The 18,110-nt window shown below is 43.6% G+C and overlaps 1 protein-coding gene across 11 annotated transcripts in view; it reads right to left on the bottom strand.

The window, feature by feature from the left end:
• Nucleotides 1-18,110, bottom strand: part of dgki (diacylglycerol kinase, iota) — a 45,657-nt gene that overhangs the window by 2,852 nt on the left and 24,695 nt on the right. For 3 of the 11 annotated variants that reach the window (XR_004786820.2, XM_035620708.2, XM_035620657.2), the window contains exons 3-29: nt 15,504-15,599; nt 13,912-13,986; nt 13,651-13,707; nt 13,472-13,540; nt 13,312-13,380; nt 12,752-12,868; nt 12,043-12,117; nt 11,569-11,664; nt 11,102-11,184; nt 10,635-10,695; nt 10,392-10,505; nt 9,180-9,305; nt 8,491-8,569; nt 8,178-8,233; nt 7,479-7,541; nt 6,439-6,512; nt 5,607-5,718; nt 5,429-5,515; nt 5,071-5,183; nt 3,629-3,691; nt 2,409-2,509; nt 1,914-1,993; nt 1,570-1,614; nt 1,203-1,272; nt 794-834; nt 576-700; nt 382-407 (exon numbers count right to left, since the gene is read on the bottom strand). Coding sequence is in view for 9 of the 11 variants with exons in the window: in XM_035620708.2 (XP_035476601.1) it covers nt 382-407; nt 576-700; nt 794-834; nt 1,203-1,272; nt 1,570-1,614; nt 1,914-1,993; nt 2,409-2,509; nt 3,629-3,691; nt 5,071-5,183; nt 5,429-5,515; nt 5,607-5,718; nt 6,439-6,512; nt 7,479-7,541; nt 8,178-8,233; nt 8,491-8,569; nt 9,180-9,305; nt 10,392-10,505; nt 10,635-10,695; nt 11,102-11,184; nt 11,569-11,664; nt 12,043-12,117; nt 12,752-12,868; nt 13,312-13,380; nt 13,472-13,540; nt 13,651-13,707; nt 13,912-13,986; nt 15,504-15,599 (2,173 nt within the window). In the remaining 2 variants the exon portion in view is untranslated. Of the gene's footprint in view, nt 1-376; nt 408-575; nt 701-793; nt 835-1,202; nt 1,273-1,407; nt 1,446-1,569; nt 1,615-1,913; nt 1,994-2,408; nt 2,510-3,628; nt 3,692-5,070; nt 5,184-5,428; nt 5,516-5,606; nt 5,719-6,438; nt 6,513-7,478; nt 7,542-8,177; nt 8,234-8,490; nt 8,570-9,179; nt 9,306-10,391; nt 10,506-10,634; nt 10,696-11,101; nt 11,185-11,568; nt 11,665-12,042; nt 12,118-12,751; nt 12,869-13,311; nt 13,381-13,471; nt 13,541-13,650; nt 13,708-13,911; nt 13,987-15,503; nt 15,600-18,110 lie in introns of those variants that run through there. The other 8 variants (XR_004786822.2, XM_035620674.2, XM_035620683.2 and 5 more) reach the window with 8 other exon arrangements.

The following is an 18,110-nucleotide window of genomic DNA, read 5'->3' as shown; positions in this document are numbered from 1 at the left end:
CATGTGAGGACGAGGAATCGCGGGTTCTTTGAATCGGAGAGTACCGGGAACGACAAAGACTTCGCAATGAGAACAACAAACTTCCTTCAGCTGTTTCCTAACCATGTCCCTAGAGAACGTTAGATACAAAGTTAAAGGAACATGATTTTATAAAAAGCCCCTTCATCTGTGCAGATTTTGAACAGCCAGGGGGAAAAACATGCAGTCATCCTGAGACTGAGGCATTTGAACTCCTTAATGCAACTTTAAAAAAAACATATAGGAAGTTTTACTTTTAGTTTCTATAGTGACAACATGTCCAACATTAAAACTGCACACCAGTTTTTAAATGTTTTGGTGTGTGTGTGTGTGTGTGTGTGTGTGTGTGTGTGTGTGTTCTACCTTGTTCCTCGGATGTCAGTGGAGAACTGGAAAGACAAATGACGGAGGGAATAAAAACCGTGACGGACTTGTGTTGATTTTAATTTTCAGCAGAATCAACATCTCTAATAAGCACTTTTTTTTTTTTTACGATTTAATGACGATTACAAAAAAATTAAAACTGAATTAAAAATGAATTGCGTCGATTGACGTACCCGGCAGAAGGTTCCACCACCAGGTCGGGCATCCCCGAGGGGGAGCCCTGGCCCACCACGGGGCCCTCGTGGTCCAGGATAAACACCTCGTCCTGACAGATCTCCGTCACGAAGTGGAGGTGCTCCTGCGGGAAAAAAACAAAAAACGCGCGTAAATATGTGATCACACAAATCAAACATTAATACATCAAAAAAATTGTTCATGAAATCGAGTTTACCTGAGCCTTGTCAATACGATAGAAGCGATCAGCTGACGTGGCTGTGGAGCAGAAACACGTCAACAGGATGAAGTGATGAACATTTTACAGCTGCTCAGAACAAAACACACTTTGATTTTTTTGTATGATTTTGCTGTGTGTCCTGGACAATAATAAATATTGTTATTTTAATGCTCATGTTATCTCATTTATCTACAGTAGTTTTGCTTTTTACAAAAAATTTGAGTTATTATAATATGATATAACAGCAGGATCTAAATGTTTTAGATGTGGATGGGCAGAGACTTTCCTGATCGGCAAAGTCTGAAACTTACAGCTGCATTTCTGTTCCATCTCTATAACTTATCTACATACAAAAAGACTCCTCAACATTTCAGTGGACGTCTGTCAGTGTTTTCCCATGACTCACAATCCAAGAAGCTCCAGTTGGGAGACAGTCGACTGGCTGAACTGGACCTGGGGAAACCTCGGCTCTCGTCCTGCAGACAAAGAGACGGACGACGTGATCGTTATCGTCCCGACACTGAACAATAAACCGCGTGTGTCACGTTATCAGAAGCAAGGCATTCAGACATTATCTCTATTATATCACTTGAGCGTTTTAAACAACTTACAAGACAATGAAGATTTGGTCATACATCATTCGATTTATCTAAAAATATGAGTTCGTATTTCACATTTAAGGCACAGATGAATTTTAAGCAAGTTAAGTCAGATCTTGATATTTTAAGTATGTAGAAAATAGCTTCTAAAGACTTTTCCCATAAGTCATATACCTGATAGTGCACTCTGTGGCCAGTAGATGGCGCCTGGTGTAAATCCTAGCAAGCACAGCAGACAGGATTCAAGGTTAACAAGCAGCCAAAGCATTAACATCCCAAAAAAACAGCCCCTCATCTCTCCACAGATGTCGACTGGGTTAGTGAACGTTTCCCCCACGTGAGGCGCACGTGGTGTTGTCGCTTATCCGTCCCCAAAAATAACCACGAGCGATGGAGACGGCGCCGCTGCGTGCGTCGTGAAATTATGATGAGGAAGAAAGAGGGAGAGGAACAAGTGATAATAATTATAATGATGATGAGGATGAGGATAAGAGGAGGAGGAGGAGGAGGAGACTTGCCTCTTGTAATCTGTCAATGTAGAGTCGGCACGTCTCCAGGTCGCAGTCCCCTCGCACCACCACGATGCCGACTGGGATGGCTGGAGACGACACAACCACACACACACTTTACGCAGTGGTACACGAAGAGAAGAAGTTATAAACCTTCAGTAGCTCGTTTTTGGCCACTTGGGGGGCAGCAGAAACAAACAGTAAACGACAAATGTTCACCGATTGAGCTGCTGTGGTGAAACATTTCGGTGCTGTCCTGTATTCACTCTTCTCTTAGCTCTGTTTTTAGGAAATATTTGGCTTTTTTAGTTGCCAACTGCACCAGCACATCTGTGTTTACTCTTTATCCGTCATTTCTCAAAAACATTCCGTGGAGCTGAGAGAAAGTGAAGGGAGTCGGGTAATAATCATCTACTGGTTTATCAGTGGTCACTTGGTAGTCGACTGAAAGTTGGTCTTGGTTTTAAGTATTAAGAGAGAACACGCGCGCGCGCACACACTCACAGATGTCTCGGAGTCGTTCTTTGTCGTACTGAAGTCTGTCGTATTCCTGCAGGCTGATCCGATTCACCCGCAGACGGAGGCGATCTGGAACTGCGTGAGGACTAGAAAAGAAAAAGAAAACACACACACACACACACACACACACACACACACACACACACACACACACACACACACACACACACACACACACACACACACACACACACACACACACACACACACACACACACACACACACACAGTTCAGACATATAATACAATGATGTGGACAATTGCACACATGCACGCACAGACGTCACAAACCCTTTTGCAAGCTGATGAGATTAAACTCCTCATCTTTCCTGTTTCTCCACACTAGAAGTTAAAGCTTTAATGTCTCTGATAACTGAAGGTTGTAAAAAGTAGGAGAAAAAAAAAGGATAAAGCAACATAAAGTGGAAGATGACAGCCTCTGTTCTCCTGCTGCAACGCAAGTCTGAGTCTGTGTTTGAGTTCCAGGTGGGCCAACATTTTAAAAGTCAATGTTTGTGGGCAATGTTGCCTTCAGCGAGGACGGAGGCAAAATCCCCCACGTTCCCATCCTCAAAAGCTCAAGACCTGCAGAGCAGCAGCAAGGCTGTCGAATCAGAGCACGTTACATTAACATGATGTTTATTCTCATAAGCTCATGCAAAAATATGAAAATAGCTTTTCTGAGGGAAGGCGTGGACGTCGAGTGAGAGTCGATGATTAAAATAAAGAGACCAGCTCAGGGTGAAGGGGTCAAAGTAAAAGTAAAGGGACTACAGCCCAAAAAATAAGAAGCAAGTAAACAGGTAGAAAACACGCACACACACACACACACACACACACACACACACGAGTCTTTCACTCCGTACTACACAACAGGAGTTCCACCAGTATGTAAACATTAGTTCAGACTGATGCTACAAATATTAGTTAATGTGTTTTTAGAGAGATTTTAAAAGTTGTGTTGAATTTATAATAATTCAAATTTAATTTAGGGGATTTTAATGTACTTTTTTCATTGACAGTTCACTTACAGGAGAAATGACAGAGGGCAATATATTTACTATTTGATCCAATCAAATATTGGTGGAACCCGAGGACGAACCATGACACAACACAACAGCAACTCATTAATTACACACACACACAGTGACACACACTCTCTCACACACACACACACACACAGTGACAGAGGCTAAGGTACTTACACAGAGAAGGAGTCGGGGGGAGCAGAGAGGCGGCGCAGATCAGCTGCACACACCTTCTGAATACTACGGCCGCACACACACACACACACACACACGGAGAGGAGAGGAGAGGAGAGGAGGAGGGAAGGAGAGGAGAGAACGAAAGGTGGAATGGGGAGGAGATAAGGGATTAGATAAGGGGGAGAAAAGGAGAAGAGGTAAGAGCACAAGAGTGGAGGAGAGGAGAAGAGAGGAGATTAGGAAATTTGAGAATAGAAGGCAAGGAAAGGAAAGAGACGATAGGGGGAAATAAACCAGGGTGAGGGAAATGGAGAAGAGCCAAGGAAAAGAAAACAAGGGGACGGGTGAAGAGAAAAAAGAGAGGAAGAGGAAGAGGAGAGGAATTAAATCAAGTAAGTAAAAGAGAATACAAGAAGAACAGAGGAAAGAGGATGAGGAGGGAAGTTAAGAAGAAAGGAGATGGGGATGGGGGGAGACAAGAGCAGGAGAGAGGATGAGGTGAGATGAGGAGGAGTAAAGGACAGAAGGGAGGAAAAGAGAAAAGGGGTGGGGGGAGAAGGAGAAGACAAAGAGGAGAGGAGCCAAGGAGAAGAGAGGCGAGAGGAGGGAAAGGGAAAGAAGGAGGGAGCAGAAGGAAAATAAAAACAAATGTTAACAAAACGAATAAAGAATCAAAAAGAATTCAGACAGAAGGAGAGATTGAAGGAGGGAAGAAGGGAGGATGAACAGGGAAGGAGACGAACAGAGGAGGAGGGACAGACGGAGAAAAGCTCAGAGGTAAATAGACAAACACAGAGAGCACAGAGTGGCACAGCAGTACAGTACGTACAGTAAAGCAAAGACACTATGGCTACGTTATTCTCTTCTCTTCTTTCTCTCACATGCAAACATCTACTGTTAAAAAACAGTTTAGAACTGACCGACAAAGGTACACAGGAGGAGGAGTTATTAGTACGAGGATGGAGGAGTGTTAGTAGGCAGGAAATATTTTTTAAAAAATATGAATAATTGTTTTTATACAGCAGAGGACTTTTAAATATTCTGCACCGCAGCTTAATTCCCCGAGAGAAGAATCAATAATAATCGCGTCCCAGGTCGGTGTTTTGTCTCCTGGTGCTGAAGGGAGGAAAACCCCAGTGTCGCGTGTCAGCGTGTCACCGGAGACGCCGCTGCCGCCGATACTTTTGTTATGATTCGTTTGGATTGGACGAAGCTCCCTCCTGTGGCTGTGGTTTGTGGCGAGACGAGGAGAGAGACGCGGGACATGGAGAGGAGAGTGAATGTCAGCTCCCACCGAGTGAATCACTCGGTGCAAAACCCTGGGCTTTTACAACGCTGCTGGCCTAGTTCCCTTAGCCTTTGTGTGTGTGTGTGTGTGTGTGTGTGTGTGTGTGTGTGTGTGTGTGTGTGTGTGTGTGTGTGTGTGTGATTGCATGACTCACTCGTTGAGCAGGGGCACAGACGTGCGTCTCTTGCTCTTCTGGACCATGTTGGCCTGATTTCGGAGGGAGATGCGGAGGGTGGATGGAGCCAGTCGACACGGCTCACCGTCCACCTACACTCACACACACACACACACACACACACACACACACACACACACACACGTGCACACACTGTTAACATGACAAAATGTTAATAAAACAGAACTTGTAATATCGCAGGTTTTCACGTGACCTGATCGTATCTGACAAGTTAGCGGAGAGCGGCCATGATGCAGCAGCAGGGAGGGAGGAGGCAGGCTGTGGCAGTGTGTGTGCATGTGTGTGTGTGTGTGTGTGTGTGTGTGCGCACGTTCACCTGAACAGGTACAGTCTTGAACGTGGTTAACACGACCTCTCTGCACTGGTGAAGTCTCTCTCCGTGGCCGCCGACCTGCAGCGCCGCCTGGAGGACAAGAGAGAGACTTACAAACTCAGTTCCTTTGGTTCTTGTTAACTTCTTTTATTTTTCCTCTCTCTCTTCTTCTTCTTCTCACCAGCGAGGCCATGGTGAAGCCGATGACCTCGATGCAGCCGTCGTCGTGGCGCTGGGGCTCAAAGTCCCGGTGGTCGCCCGTGTTTCCCCACGGCATGGTGCCTGCACAGTACCTTCACGCACGCACGCACGCACGCACGCACGCACGCACGCACGCACGCACGCACGCACGCACGCACGCACGCACGCACGCACGCACGCACACACACACACACACACACACACACACACACACACACACACACACACACACACACACACACACACACACACACACACACACACACACACACACACACACACACACACACACACACACACACACACACACACACACACACACACACACGGAAAGAAAAGAAAAAAAGACCACAGCTATTGAATGTGTTTCCATTAATTTGAACTCTGACCAGGAGGATGAAGTTGAGTGAGACTTCCTGTCTTAAGTAGCCACCGACCCACTTCATCACAGCGTCCACTCGAGAGCTGAAGTGTCTCGCGTTTGTGCCGTTTCAAAGGGTTCTCTCCCCACTCGAGTGAAACCGTGAATAATTATTATTAAGTCGAATTGTTTAGCCATGGAAATTACCCCCATCGAAATAATATGTTGCTTATAAAAATCAGCTCTTGTGCAGCTTTGCACAGTCTACAATTTAAGATTTTTAGCCCAGATGCCACAAGTCTTCCGGAAATATTCCTGCTGCTGTGAACGCGACTGACTCGGACAATCTTCTGCCGCGCTCGGTCATGTCTGACGAAATGTCTGAAAACAGCTACGGCGCCAGATCAACCAGACTCTACAGCAACCGTTGCCTCGGTGTGTATTCACCTACCTGGGAATGTTGAGAAACACAATGCACTGGAATTTCAGCTCCTGGATCTTGGTGGTCAGATCCGTCCCATCACACTGAGGAAGACAGGGAACGTGGAATGAATGTTGTACTGTATGATCAGTGGTGAGGACCAGTCATTTATAAAAACAAAGTATGCATGTACCAGCAGTGATATACAGTAAAATCTTGAAAGAACAGAACCTGCGGAGAGGCCGTAACTTAAGCTTTCACTCATCTACTCGTCTCTTCTGCTTTTACTGTGTAGAAACATCTGATTCTCACTCTCAGATCCTTCGCTCGCTTTTTTAAACGCGTCGCTTCAGGCTTCAATCGCACTTCTCAGTTTTCAGTCTCGGTTTCCCTGCTCTCGGTCTCGGTCTTACGGTCGCGAAGCTGTTGCGATGTGTGGAGATGGAAAGTAACTGATACAGGTGAAGGAGTCACGTCAGACCCGCTCACTTGGCGTATACTGTAACGTCAAGGAGCTGCAACAGGTTGTGAAGAATCAAAGAGCTGGGGCGGAATTTTTCAAACTTTGGGGATAAGACGCTCTCGAAAGACCAAACTTTGTCTAAGAAAATGTAAAAGAAATTGCTTTGTCAAGGCACTAAATAAAAAACAGTGCTTTCAAGTGAACTTAACCTACACCGACCATATCATCAATTCTTTGAGAAAATATACACGTTTACAGTGACGTTATTCTTAAAAAGACTGTCTTCAAAAGAAAAAAACTGAGTTCTTTTGTAATTTACATTTTGAGCATTTCCTGAAAGTGGATTATGTCACAGGTCTTGTCAACACGGAATTAGCACGGTTGCTTGTTGTACGTAAGTGTGGCATGTTGGTTCGTGTTCGTGGATCTCAGTTTCTCGCTGAAGGACACTTCAGCCCGGAGGATGTCGAACGAGGCGGTTGAAGGACGGTCTTTCTAATCGCCCCGGCCGAGCTGCTGCCCAGACATGTCGACATGGAAAACGATACAGACCCAGAGAGACAGACAGAGAGAGTGTGTGTGTGAGTGTGTGTTTGTTAACACTCACCACCACTCTGACGTGCTTGGACAAATCCCTGGAGCTTCTCTGGAGGAAATCTGAGAACGCAGCCTGCACACGGACACACACACGGACACACACACGGACACACGGACACACACGGACACACACACGGACACACACACACGGACACACGGACACACACGGACACACACACGGACACACACGGACACACACACGGACACACACACGGACACACACACACACACAGAGAGAGAGAGAGAGAGAGAGAATCAAGCAGAATCACAGATCATTACATTTCCCTCATTAAAAAAAGATAACTCCCCCACTCCAGCTCCCGTCCATCATTTTTTCCTTCAATTTCACTTCCTCTGCATCCAAAAAAATTTAATTTAAGATTTTGTAAGACTTGTAAAAGCTTTGGATCAAAACCAGACCAGTTCAAAAGCCTCAAAACAAACAGTAATTCTACAATCTATATGTAGAATAAATGTTAATGGTCAAAACAACTCTACTTCCAAATCCATTTAGGAACATAAACATTAATTGTAATGGTTTAAAGACACATCCTGCTTTATCCTGCACCTTAGTTGTTTTTCCTATTTTCCCTCCCGCTGCATTTCCTTTACTCGATTGTTACTCTCTTTCCTTTTTCCCTCCCAATTCCCCTTCTTCGCGTAATAAAGATTTTCTGTGAGTGTGAAATAACTCAAGTGGGACACTCACTCCTGCATAGAACATCTTGTTGCGGAAGCGACTGTTAAACTTTTCTGGGTTGGCCTCTGGAAAGACACAGAAAAAGAACGAGAATATATTAAGAAAGAAAACATATGCTGCAATTACAGTGGAATCAAAAATAATAGAAAGAGGCATGCATGAATGAGGAGTCCTGTTTAATATTTCATTTCGCTCCTCTTTCCTGTGGGGTGAGTTGCATTAATAGCACAGAGAAGGACTTAATGGAACAGAAAGAGAGTTAATAAAACGGGTAAAAATGACGATGAGGAGCGAACGCTGGGAAATAGATTTTTCAACCGACCTCTGGACTCGTGGAACTCCAGGGTGACGTGAGCGTCGAAGCCCAGGCTGAAGTAGTTGTTGAACACGTTGAGAGGCAGCTGAGGACGCAGCGGGAATGAAAACATCAAAGTGATGCATTAGTATGAATATTACACGCAGACAGCTCATGTCCTCCCTGAGCTGCCTTATGCCTCTTGTCATGTCCCTCCCCTTAGCGCTTCTCTCGTATCCACACACACGCTCATCTTAGCCACATTGTATGGACCATCAGGGGGTTTATTAACCTGTCACTTACGGCTGCCTGACGACCTGTATGGAATCCGAAAGGCATTTGAGTCAGAAGGTAATTTGTTGATTATTTTTAACACCCCTACATCTGTTATGCTAAGTTATGGGTAATTCAGAGCGATCACTTCCTGCTGTTCTTGTATCATATTAAAAGGTTTATATGGATCCCAGACAAACTAACGGCTCAGGATGAATATCTCGTTAGCAGCCAACAGGAACGCCATCACAAGGAAAGAGCTGCAGTCAAACCCTCCGATTCAACTACGATTGTAAATAGAAGAAACTCTACGGGGAAAAGCGAATCTTAATCCTTGAATGAATAACTAAACGTGCACCTTTTCTCTGTCCGCACAATGTGATGAAACAAAGCACAAACACACAAGCGTGCACACACACACACTCTCCGAGCGGACGTCTGACCTTCTGTGTGCCCTCCTCCGGCTGAGGGACACTCTTCTCCACGAGCAGGTTCCACCTGTCGAGCTGCACCACTGACCCGTCCTCCACGTGACACAAGACCTTGGACACCGGCTCGTCGGTGTAACCCTGCGGAGACAGAAACACGTGAAGATCATGTAGTGGTTGTCTTTCAGTAAGATGCCCACTGAGTGGCGACACAAACTAAAGATTATTTTCTTATTATTTCGATCTATCTTTTAATCTATAAAATCCATTTTTTGTGTTCCAGCAGCTGAAAACCTGAAGATAATCAGTCAACTGTCGTGCGGGACAAAGGAAAGCATCAAATTGGTGAAAAAATAAAGAACAAAGGAAATCAAGTTAAAGGTAAAAGGTCATGAATGCAAAAAAAAAAGAAGGGGGGGATGGAAGGAAAGGAGCTTTATAATGAAATAAAAGGAAAATAAAGGAAAGGAGAGGAAAATAATGGATAGGAGAGGAGAGGGAAGGAAGGAAAGGGAAAAGAAAGATAAGGAAAGGAAAGGAAAAGAAAGGGAGGTAAAAGAATGAAAATGAACAAGTAGCGGAGAAGCAACAGAGACAAAGTGGATTAAACAGTCAGACGGACTGGAAGAAGCAGAGGACGAACTGGGGACACTGTGATTACACTAATTACAAACATGGCAGATATGAATTCTCTCTCAGCTCCATCTCCGTTCAAAGCGTCTGTATCTCTCTGCGTCAGGACGCCGTCCACAAGGAACTGCTGCAGACGCCAGAGTCCTTCACTCGCCCTCGGTTCAGCGCGCAACGCTCGTCGCAAACTCTCACTGCTAACGTTACTGACCACATTCATAACTACTAAAACGGCTTCATTCCAGCTGCTGTGATGACTGTACGAAACAATTTCCACTAACGGACGGAGGATTCAATCAATTGAAAGGGAATTTCTACAATGTCAACAACAACCGTGTCATGTTAACGTCACGTGTTTTGAGGAGGTCAGACAGGAAGGAGGCGCTCGCTGTCTTCCTGGAACAAGTACAGTAGAGTTTTTTCTGTTTGTGATGTTGGAGGGTAAATATTGGATTCGCCACTTTGATCTAACGTATAATCAGACCTCAGATTCATACAACTTTGTGAACGATTGAGCGTGCAGGCGGGGGGAGGGAGAAGTTGCTGCACGCGACATCCTGTCAACCTCTGCGGCAGAAGTCAAGGCTGGGAACTCACCCCGCCCCAGTTGAGCGTCCTGGCGAGGTCATTTCCTGTTCCCAGAGGAAGAACAGCGACCGGAGGCTGGGGGTTCATCTGCAGCTCGTCGAGAGCAGACAGGATCCACCCCACCTACGGTACAGGGAGAGGACAACGATTTGAAAACAGAACATATGTAAATTCATCGCTGCTCCTTCTTTCTTTCATTCTTTCTTTTTGGGTTAAATATTACAAAGAGAAGAGATCACAACAGCATCTTACCGTCCCGTCGCCTCCACAGGCGAGGATCCTCAGATTTGGCACTTTCCGATACAACTCCAACCTGAAAAAGAAAAAAGAAAAAAAATCACAATTTTTTGCAGAGATTAGAGAGCAGAAAACAGTGAGAGAATAAAAGCAGCTTCTTAGGCAGAAAGCAGCGCTGATTGGTGTCGAGTGGCTGTAATTGGTCCATGTTTCACGAATATTGCTCAAACCAAGGGAAGCGCATTTGAATAAATTAGAGCAAAACTGTGAGTGAAGTGAGCAGATTCTGTACTTTCCCATTTTAAATGCATATTTAAGCAGAAAATAAAAACTAAATCGGCTTCATAAAACACCATTTCCCCTCCCAAGTTCATAATTGTTTTCTAGTTTTAAAAAATAGCCCTCTGAATGTCACACTGAGTGTGTACGAGCAGGATTTTTACATAAAAGCCAGACACTTGTCTCCGAGAAGAGGTACTTACGCATCTCGCAGGCCGCCCTGTGACAGGTCGAACACTTGTCGCGGGTTCAAGATCCACATGAACATCTGTAATACCTTGGCACCCTGCAGAGAGGAACACAGAACATCAGCTGCTCTGTAACAGGGGAACTACAGACAGCTGTTTTCTGGGGCATGTGGTCTATAAATGTGATTTAAATCCAGCCTGATAAAATAATGACGGCGATGAAAGAATAAAGTCAGTTCATCTGATAAAAACTAATCCGGTCTGAATCCGACATCTTCCTCATAAAATGTTCCGTCATTAGATTTTTAATAATAACACGTTTGGGCTGCCTGGTTTTTAAATCCTGTTGAGATCCATATGGTGAAGGAGTAAATTAACAATAGATCTACACTTTCTTATCTCATCGTATCTTATCTTAAATAAAACTAGCCCCCGTCCGTGTCTAAAATAAATTAAAATAAAAGATTAAAAAGTTCGTTGACCTGGTTACCCCCACTCTTCGGATTGACAAAAACCAAGATGGGCTTCATGAGAGGAGAAGGCAGCGGCTTCAGCATGAACGGACGCCATTTTGACTCCTGAAGAAAGAGACGGAGACAGAAAGAAGAAAACCGATAGAGAACAAAAAGTGGACAAACAGTTATGTAAATTCAAATCTACAGTAAACAATCGATGATGAACAGATAATCAATCCCCGAATACTATGTTCACTAGTGTACGTTGTCAAAGTAGGGACAGACAACCCTGAAGATTCACTGTATTGTTTTGGTATATTTTGTGTCTATAAGAACATAAACAGCTTTTGCTGTTATGTATTACAGTCAAGCCACGTCAAATCTTTATTTACAGTTCAAAAGTCTAAGACCATTTCTCCGTCCACAGTGAAAACATAGGATGTAAAAAATGAATCTGAACCTTCGACATACTGTACGTCTCTGTCATACAGTGTTACTCACATCCAGTCCCTTCTTGCTCGTCCTTCGTTTGAAAGATGTCCGCTTTTTCCTCCTGGCAGAGTTCTTCAGTGAGCTCTGAGGTGCACACACACACACACACACACACACACACACACACACACACACACACACACACACACACACACACACACACACACACACACACACACACACACACACACACACACACACACACACACACACACACACACACACACACACACACACACACACACACACACACACACACACACACACACACACACACACACACACACACACACACACACGCGCAAACACAAAATTCAGTGGCTAGTTCACTGTCACCACATCCATTGTGATGGTAATTAAAAGTGCAGTGAAGCATGTGATGTGACTGAGGAATACGTGTGAGTGTGTGTGTGTGTGTGAGTGTGTGTGAGAGAATGTATGTGAGTGAGATAATGGAGACACAAACCCAGAGTTCCCTCAGACAGATCAGACATGTGTCAACTCATATTATATCATAGGCAATAGCGCGCACACACACACACACACACACAGACACGGTTTTTTTGACACAGTCTTTCTATTACAGATTTATATTTAGATCCAGTGAGTCATATCTCATTAATGTCACCGAATGACAGCTAGTGAACTTTATCAACTACTGGACTGAGGGAGCTTTGTGATGGTGGTTGATGTGTGGTTGTGGTTGTGTTGTGTACACCTGTGGTTTCCTGACTTTGATGATCCAGGAGGGGGGCACTATGACTCCAGCGTGGGCCCCCAGTGAACACGGCTCCTCGATCTGGTGCAGCATGAAACACGTCACCTTGTTGTGGAACTGAAGACAAAGACCGAAAGATCATTTCTCCTCTTTATCAATCATCTGGTGAAAGAATTTGTTTTTTTTGTTTTTTTTACATCTGAGCCAGAGCTGTCCTAGACTTTTGCTTTTTAAAGGGTCAGTTCACCCAATTTACCAATTTATGTAGTTTTAGTTTCATTTGTCCAGGTTTTTGAGAAACCAGTCCAATTTGTGTAAAATGATTCAAAAGTAAAGCATGTTTCCAGAAACAGTTGCCCCTGGTTTCTCTTGATAGTCCACAGAACGAAATGTCAGCAGTAGAAAGTTGCTAATGATCCTTTTATTATAAATCATGTGGGTGGATGTAAAAGAGAGAACAGATAGAAGAAAGAGAAAAAAACAGGAAGGAATGTTTTTTTTTCTTCTTCTTCCTTTTGGATAATCATGGTGATTATTATATCAGAGGACGAGTTACTTACGGCCAGTTTACACCAAGAACAACTGATGGCGATGATTTCTTTACTGTGGAAGAACTTCTGTTGAAAACTCTGCAGAGACAGAAACACTCTGAGGTAAGAGGCTGCAGGAACACTAATAACTGACCGACAACATGTGTGTGTGTGTGTGTGTGTGTGTTACCTTGCCACATTGTTTACATTTGCCTTCTTGCCTTCGTCTGTGAACCCAGTGATGTCTCAGAATGTTCTGCTGCCAGAGAGAGAGAGAGGAATATTAAACGTTATGTACAATAATTCCTCTTCTCTCACAATGTAAAGTCTCTCAAACACACAAACACACACACACAAACACACACTTACATCTCTGAGGCATCGTGATCCTCCCTCTCTGAACGTTGGCTTACATCGGAAGTTAATCTGGACGGACACGAAACACAAATCAAAAATTCAACAAATTCCAAACATTGAATACAGAATAATATTTGTACCATGAAGACTTACATGAATATTTAACAGCTGGAATACATAAATTTACACAAATGCGATCTTGATAAAAACGTAAAATTCCCTCCGACAATGTTCGTGTGTGTGTGTGTGTGTGTGTGTGTGTGTGTGTCATACCTTTTCTAGTTGCTCTATGCAACCTGTGTGAACAACGATCTTACAAGCTGCACATTTCCTCCTGGGGGCCGACTTCTTGAAGGAGGAAACAGAGACGCGGCACAGAGGGCAGTGAGATACGTAAACAGGCCACACACACACACACACACACACACACACACACACACACACACACACACACACACACACACACACACACACACACACACACACACACACACACACACACACACACACACACACACACACACACACACACACACACACACACACACACACACACACACACACACACACACACACACACACACACACACACACACACACCAAAGCGGAGGTTGGTCTCCACAGCCGTGCTGCTCGTACGACTAAAAGCTAAACTACTATTCCTGACACTATAAATCAGGAGAAGAAAGAGATGAACCGATGGCCTCGGTCACGTGTGACTGGCAATAAAAAAAACAGATAATAGGCAAACGCTCAAGATGCCAAATTGCTGTTTGCCTTCGATAGATAATATCGCCCCGCTGCCCTCGCTCTTCACAGGACAAACCGGTCATTATGGGTAATAACACGGCAGCTGATAATGGAGCGGTCGCCGTGTTCGGTGCCTGTCTCGCTTTAAAAGAAAATGTCACATACACAAACAAAGGAACATTTTTCTTACACTCTCATATCTCATCGGCCACCGGTTCTGAATGTTCTCACTTAACCCTCTTTGAAGAAGCAACACGAGATGTTCCCACTCAACATGTTCTTGACTGATAAAACATGAGGGAATGAAGAGTCCGGAACAAATTAGCTGCAACACTGAGTTCATGAGCAACCACACACAGTGTCCAGTTTTAGAGGATGAAAGGTATTTACAGTTTTTGTGATTTCACTTCTTCTTTTTATTTCATTTTAAACACTTCACAGTCATCACTTGTGGACACACAATGCATTCGTTGAGCACGATTGTTAGAAATAAATGAACCGTTTATTGAAGATTGTTTGCCTTCTTTTTTCCGCCGCAGTGAGCCGGGCCATCTGCAATTATCTGATAAGCTGGAGGTTTTTTGAACTTAGTTGATAGATATTCATTAAAAGGCTAATGAGGCTACAAGGTGGATTAATTAAATCGCTATGATTTATGGATAACATGTGGGGGGGGGGGGGGTTCCTCTAGAGACAAATCGATTGGTTAGAAGAGTAGGTACGATTACAGCACACACACTCATACTAATGTCAGACTATCGGTATCAGCGCTTATGTTTACCGATATGAAATCTTTTATTGTACAGAATAAGCAATGCAAAAAAAAAAATATGTGCACTTATGTTCAGATGTTATGTAAAATAAATTGTTTATTTTTCTCAATTCAAGTTCTAAATATTTGGTTGTATTTGTGTTTTCTTTTTATTTATGACAAAGTTGATGGTTAAACTAAAATATCAAGCCTCAATTATATAAAATAAAAAAAAAATATCAGACGATGTATCATATGGGAAATCTTGCACCCCTTAATATTGATATCAGCATCGACCCCCAGAAATCCATATCGGTCAGGCTCTCACACACACACACACACACACACACACACACACACTCACTGCGGTCTTCAGGAGGCAGGTGTCCTCTCCGAGATAACAGAGCTCCCCCGAGCAGCTCGTCTCCATCCACAGGTGATCGCCGTTCACCGCGTTCTCCTGCAGTGACGCGGACGAGGCAGAGAAGGATGACGCGGTTAAACTCGCGTTAACCGCCGTCGTGCGTCTTTCTCGCTCACAGATTTGTTTTCGGTCCCATTAAACGCAAATGAGCGCGCGGCAGCGCAACCGGTCAACAAGTGTCAAGCGCATAATTGCCGCTGCCGAGGGTAGGTGGGTAATTTCACAGCACGCGTTAATTCAAGGTGCTAATCAAAACACTACAGGAGCCTGAGTGCAAACACACACACACACACACACACACTTGCATAACACACATCGACACGCACAGAAACATGTGAGCGCGTACGACCGCGTGCGTGTGAATCGGAGCACGGATGTCAGCTCTCAGACAGTGATCTGATTCACAATGAAATTGTCATCAGGGACACAGAATCATCAGTTCATGCATCGTAACAATATGTGCACTAGAGCTGCAAGGATTAGTCAATTTTTTAAAAAAAAGTCAGCGACTATTTTGATAATCGAAAAAACCAAGGTCATTTTTCCATGTGCTGAAAACAGCAAATACAAAGGACTAATATTTGCTAATATTTCTAAGTATTTGTCTAACTATAAAACATGAGGACTTTATGCTTTTCTTTGTCTCATCTAAAAGTATATCTTGAACTTTGGTGTGTGTGGCAATTTATAGCTGGTATATTTTACTATACTAACGATTTATCGATTCATAAAAAAGTTGAGTTCATCGCTCACTGATTTATTGGGCTGCAGAACTTAAATTATTGAAAAAAAATTCTGTAATAACCCGGCGTTCCTTCTTGCTGTAAGAGAATCTGAATAAATCTGAATTACAATATAAAAAAATTATAAAAAATACACTGCAAATGAAACTGTCACTGAAACTGTAAAAGAAAAAGCTGAAATGATCAAAAGTAAAAAGACTCAAATACTTTGTGAGTGTTACATCATTAAACACTGCTGCCTTGATGTGTAAGTAGCGTCGTATTTATTCTAGGAGCTTTTCAGAAACAGCTCTTAAGCTCACAAAGGTTCACGCGATGGATTTTGGCTTTAAGATGCTTTTGGTAAAAACGAGGCCCTGGACTTTGATGAGAAGAAGAGTCAGAGCTGTCTGATCTTTTCTCTAATCTCTGTCTCAGACATTAAATCAAGGACCAAATTATCTTTCGCAAGAACCATTTGTACAATTTTGAAATCCTATGAGGAATAACAGTTTCTTAAACTGTACTTGCCGCCGTTCTTTCATTTGGAAATATGGACAAACACTCATCTGACTCATTAGCACCTAAGAGGGGCCACAAAGCCTGAGTAAATGAAACCCTTAGAAACCCCTGATGTATAATCATGAGTGCTCAAGTGTGTGTGTGTGTGTGTGTGTGTGTGTGTGTGTGTGTGTGTGTGTGTGTCGTGCAGAGAGCTAAAGGCCAGCGATGATGTACTGGAAGTGTCCCTGCAGACAGAACCAGTGGGGGAACCTCACCAGTTTGTCTATAAACCCCTCCAATTAACCATACATGGCCATACATAACCAAGCATGTTTTATTCACTTTTTCATTATTGATGCATGATTTATTATTTAGTACCCGACCGCCCGGTGTGATATGAAATCATGAGCTGATCGATTGATCACCCACACAAGATGCATTTCTAGCAGCGTTCAATGAGTGTGACGCATTGTCGATGCTGTTTTTCTTTCCTCCGAGCTCCTTTGTTTTTCTCATTTGGGCCAAATTAAAAACACTTCCATCGTAATTATTCCTCGCTCTGTTACAGTCACTCCCTTCTGGTTGAATCAGGTAAGACTAGCAGCCTGACTGTCCTGCGTTAAATCCACTGTAAACGAGGTGAAGTCTACAAAAGTCGCCTACCACATGACAGCGACAGACAGACTCTGTGGTGCGACTCTCGGAATAGTCAGTGACGCAATCTGCAAATGTTTGGTGTTATTCTGCTAATTGGATCTAGTTGAGAGGTCACAGACAAAATGAATTTAAAAGAAATGAAGTTTAGATGCTCCGATAGGTTGGATGTGATTTTCTAAGATTTGGAACGGGTAGAGCTGAGAAACGGGCCAGACCAGTAAGTCTGGGCCTTGACGGGACCAATTTGGAGGAAAAGATTTTAGATTATTTTCTGGTTAATTGTGGGCATTTCACAAAATATTAATTTGTCTATTTTTCAGACTCGCTTCACGACTCCTCGACATTTCCCGAAGCACCGGACCTTATGCCACATCTCAAAACATTGAATCTATTAAAATCGTTTCGAAATGTGATGCACATCCCAAAGTCACATGCCATAAAGTTTCTTACACAAGAAACGCTCAGTTATCGAGACATTTTCTAGCAACGATCAACAAACCCAGAGAGAAAATTGCTGCTTTTCGATTCCACGTGAACAAACATACGGCAGCGAAAACCAGTCTGCTTACAAATCTGTTGGCATGAAAAAACACCCTAATGTCGTCCGGTGACTCAGCCAATCGGAGACAGAAGTCGGAGACTTGGGTCTTTTCTGTGCAGTATT

Source organism: Scophthalmus maximus, chromosome 12, assembly GCF_022379125.1.
Source record: "Scophthalmus maximus strain ysfricsl-2021 chromosome 12, ASM2237912v1, whole genome shotgun sequence".
NCBI classification, from domain to species: domain Eukaryota; kingdom Metazoa; phylum Chordata; class Actinopteri; order Pleuronectiformes; family Scophthalmidae; genus Scophthalmus; species Scophthalmus maximus.
The sequence above is the reverse complement of the archived record's forward strand: the minus strand, read 5'-3'. Positions and strand labels throughout refer to the sequence as shown.